Source organism: Cyprinodon variegatus, unplaced genomic scaffold, assembly GCF_000732505.1.
Source record: "Cyprinodon variegatus isolate N-32 unplaced genomic scaffold, C_variegatus-1.0 Scaffold1878, whole genome shotgun sequence".
NCBI lineage: Eukaryota > Metazoa > Chordata > Actinopteri > Cyprinodontiformes > Cyprinodontidae > Cyprinodon > Cyprinodon variegatus.
In genome coordinates this window covers 26,225-30,148 of record NW_015152331.1, presented here as the reverse complement: position 1 = coordinate 30,148, position 3,924 = coordinate 26,225, and the positions used below count along the sequence as shown (strand labels likewise).

At 35.6% G+C, this 3,924-nt stretch overlaps 1 protein-coding gene across 1 annotated transcript; it reads left to right on the top strand.

Moving 5' to 3' along the window:
* The first annotated feature begins 1,855 nt into the window (after positions 1-1,855).
* LOC107104768 (olfactory receptor 6N2-like) lies at positions 1,856-3,765 on the top strand. The gene has a single exon (XM_015404855.1). It carries the CDS (start codon positions 1,897-1,899, stop codon positions 2,809-2,811), a length of 915 nt encoding a protein of 304 aa, XP_015260341.1. The 5' UTR covers positions 1,856-1,896; the 3' UTR covers positions 2,812-3,765.
* Positions 3,766-3,924: the final 159 nt, after the last annotated feature.

Below are 3,924 nucleotides of genomic sequence, written 5' to 3'. Positions count from 1 at the left end.
CGGTATTGGTGCAACACTAATTAAAACTTAACAACTTAAACAATAGGATATTTCACCACTTTAAAGCTATTTTCACCACAAGTTTGAATTTAATTCTAATTGATTTTTGAGTGAGTTTTGAAGTTTTTTTTATTGAAATCTAAAATTATCTTACTTTTAAAAATAAGAAACATATGTAAAATTAGAGCAATATTAAATATCTAAAAGTTAAACTAAAGATTGGTTGTCTTTGCTTCCCTGCCATTAAAGAGACACTAGGGAGTTTTCTAATACTCCCTCCTGTGGCCAACACATAGAACTGAAGCACTCCTCATTCTCATAGTCCGTGCTTCCGTTTTTTTTCCCTAATGTGGAGTTGCCATTGTTGTCTGAGTTGAGCTGGTTGCCGGTCGCTTCTGAGTATCCTCAGAATCCATCTTGAGTATAACGTTTTAAATGTTTGCTTGGGCAGACCCATTTAACATTGATGCCCTTGACGACACATCGGCAGAAAAAGCTCAGGAACTTCTGAAAAGAAGTGAATTCAGCGAAATAGGTTACAGGTTTATAGAGGCATCAGAACTACAGAGGTGTCATTCTGCTAATCAAATGATGTTTTAGTAGTAAAGGGTCAAACACAAAGGCTATTTTAAAGATATCTTACAGTAAAAACTTACATGATGTCTATTTAAGATACTGTAACATTGGGTCAACCAACCCTGCGGTGTGACAACCAATACCATGCTTTTTGTTATACAGGTGAAGTTTTGATTGAGTACAAAATAAAATAAAAACTTTGGAATAGAATAAGATACAGGGTGATAAGTAAATTGTTTTATTTATCTAGACTTTAAGCCTGGTCCTGATGTTAAAGCATTTTTTTCCCCAATCAATATTTTTTTTTTAGGAATTTGGACAATTGTAAAAAATTTGAAAGACATCCCCAATCTCCCTACATAGTGACAAAGTCAGCTGTGTGCTGGTACATTAACCCTATAAACTGGTGTACTATACATTAAGGTAGATCTTAATCCAAACCAGTGTTTGAATGATTCTTGCCATGACACTGGGTAGGATGGAGAGGGATTTCGGGCTACACCTGTACAAGTACAACTACTTCTGTAGCCCTGCTTTTTCTGTGCTATCGTAATGGTCTACCCCGACAGCTCAAAGTGATTCTGAAATAAAGTCCTAGAAGCTGCTATTCCTCCCAGAAGTTCTCCAAAAAAACCAACAAAGAGGTGGCCCCATAGTTCTGGTAGAACAACTTGAGTATTGGCCCATTTAAGGCTGTTTGGCACTTTTTAGGCTGTTTATCTGCAAAAAGAAGTTGATGTAATAATACTTTAAGTAAAAGGCCTGTTCGGGATGTAAAAAGCACTAATTCTCTTTGTGAGCTTCTACCTTGATTCCTATCACTTTGTGAAAAGAACGTTGCTCCATCAAAATCCTGATATTTTTTATCCTAAAGAAGCTGAACTGCTTATTCAGATAACTCCAATGAATTTCATTACTGGGAAGGTTGTCATATAAAAAATATATGAGTCATCAACCGGGTCCAAAATCAGTGGAAAAGGTAAAAGTTAATTCCCTCTTCTCTCAAATATTTTCTATGCTATCTAAACAAAGAGTTCTTTACTTTTTTAAAGTGCTGCGTTATTAAGAAATAACACCAATTAAGAAGTAAGATAATTTTCAGTGCATCATCTCTCCACAGTAAACCATCTCTGAAATCCCTAATGGGTGAGCAGGAATCTTTAAAAACCTACTCTGGTTCAAACACTGTGGAGTTGGAATTGTGTTGCTGTAAATGAAAGAGAGCGGCTATGAGATTTCTTTCCTCGTGTGTAGCACTTTAAAGCATTTTGCTTTTCTGATTTATTCATTTCTGTTCTTTTGGTTTCATTCCTTACTGAAATGAATGTGACATACATCAGTCTTGATGGACATATTGAGGTTGAAAAATACAGATATGTTTACTTTGTTCTCATGTTTACTGTTTACATTTTGATCATGTCCAGCAGTGCAATGGTTGTTTATTTGATAATGATTCACAAAAACCTCCATGAGCCCATGTATATATTTATTGCTGCTTTGTTAATTAACTCAATGCTTTTTAGTACTACAGTTTACCCAAAGCTTTTGATAGACGTTTTATCTGAAAAACAGATAATAACTTTTCCAGTCTGTCTCTTGCAGAGTTTTTTATTCTATTCCCTAAGTGGTTCTGAATTCTTGCTGTTAGCAGCCATGGCTTATGACAGATATGTGTCCATCTGTAAACCTCTGCAATATCCAACCATCATGAGAAAAACAAAAGTGAGTATTTTTCTTTTTCTAGCTTGGCTTGTACCTGCCTGTCATATTTTTGTGGCCATTATTATATTTACTCATTTAAAACTCTGTAACTTTAGTTTGAGAGGTATTTATTGCAATAATTCTATAAATAGATTATTTTGTGTTTTTTCAAGAGCAGTAATGATATATGGCATAGTAGTTCTGTTTAATATGAGTCTTCTTCCGTTGTTTTTCATACTATTCACCTACACAATGATACTATTAGTGGCCTATAGAAGTTGTGGGGAAGTGAGGAAAAAAGCTGCACAGACATGTTTACCTCACCTGTTTGTTATAATCAACTATTCTAGTTTGGTCACTTCTGATGTGATTGTTGTTAGACTGGAGTCTGATATTTCAAAGACTGTGCGTTTCTTAATGACAATGCAAGTGATAATATGCAGCCCACTATTTAATCCAATCATATATGGACTGAAAATGAAAGAAATTTATAAACACCTTAGAAGGTTATGTTATCATGCTAGAGGAAGTTAAGGGTTTTTTATCCCTTTATCATTTATGTAGTTTGATGGGTGAACAGGATTTTTTTTCAATTCCCACAAAGATTAACCTTTGTTTGTCCGTAGTTTGATTTAATCTAAAAACAAACAAAAAAAATCAAATGTTACATGTTCTATCTTATTTGTTTAATATATCTTCATAATAGTGATTAGATAATTAGTGCCAGTTTGTAAGTTTAAAAGATTGTTCTATAAATGTCATATAAAAAGGCTTTTATGTCATTTGTGCTTTTATTGTTTTGCATGTTACTCTAAATACATTTCTAATTATTGTTAATTATTATAATATTTACCACCAAAACACTGAATATTCGCTGACCATAAAAAATTATGTGCAAATGCAGTCTGCTAAGTTGTATGTTTAAGAAAGAATAACTGATTTGAAAGAAAAAACCATCCTGTCCAGTGTAGTTTGCCTTTGTATTATGTCCATGCAATAAAAATCTGTCTAATTTTATGAAATATATGGTTCTCCTATTGGTTTCAAATATATATGTAAAAGGTAATTGTTTGCTTGTTTATATACGGTTCACTTCCAGCTATTTGGGCCAGATCACAATTTTGAGTTTGTTGTTGAATCTCTAGTTCATGTTCCTTTTTCTTTGGGCCAGTGGTGAGAGAGGGTTTTGGTGTTTCGTGGTGTTCCTGTTTTCCTGATCATGTTCTGCCTCTTATTGACTGAGCATGCCCTGTTCCTGTCTTGGCTCAGTGGAGATAGTGAGTTTTTAGTGTAACGTAGTTTGCCTGATATCCTGCCCTGATATTCCACTGGGCTTGCCCGTTCCGATCCGAATGTTCTGCCTGAAAGCTCTTTTTGGACTCTTGGGACCCTGAAGTAGCCTGTTCCTGTTCTGATCAGAATCCCTGACTGGGCTACGGACTCCTGGATCTGTGAAGGTTCCTGTTCTGATCTGTTTCCCTGATCTGTTCCTGCTTGTTCTCTGGGCCTGCAGCATCTAGGGACACTCTGGGCGGTGCAAGCCGCATCTTGTTGGCAGTCCACCAGCTGGATCCTACCTTGCTCTAAGGCAGTGGTTCCCAAAGATTTTCTTCTGGGCCCCCCTTTGGATTACAATAAGATGTCCAC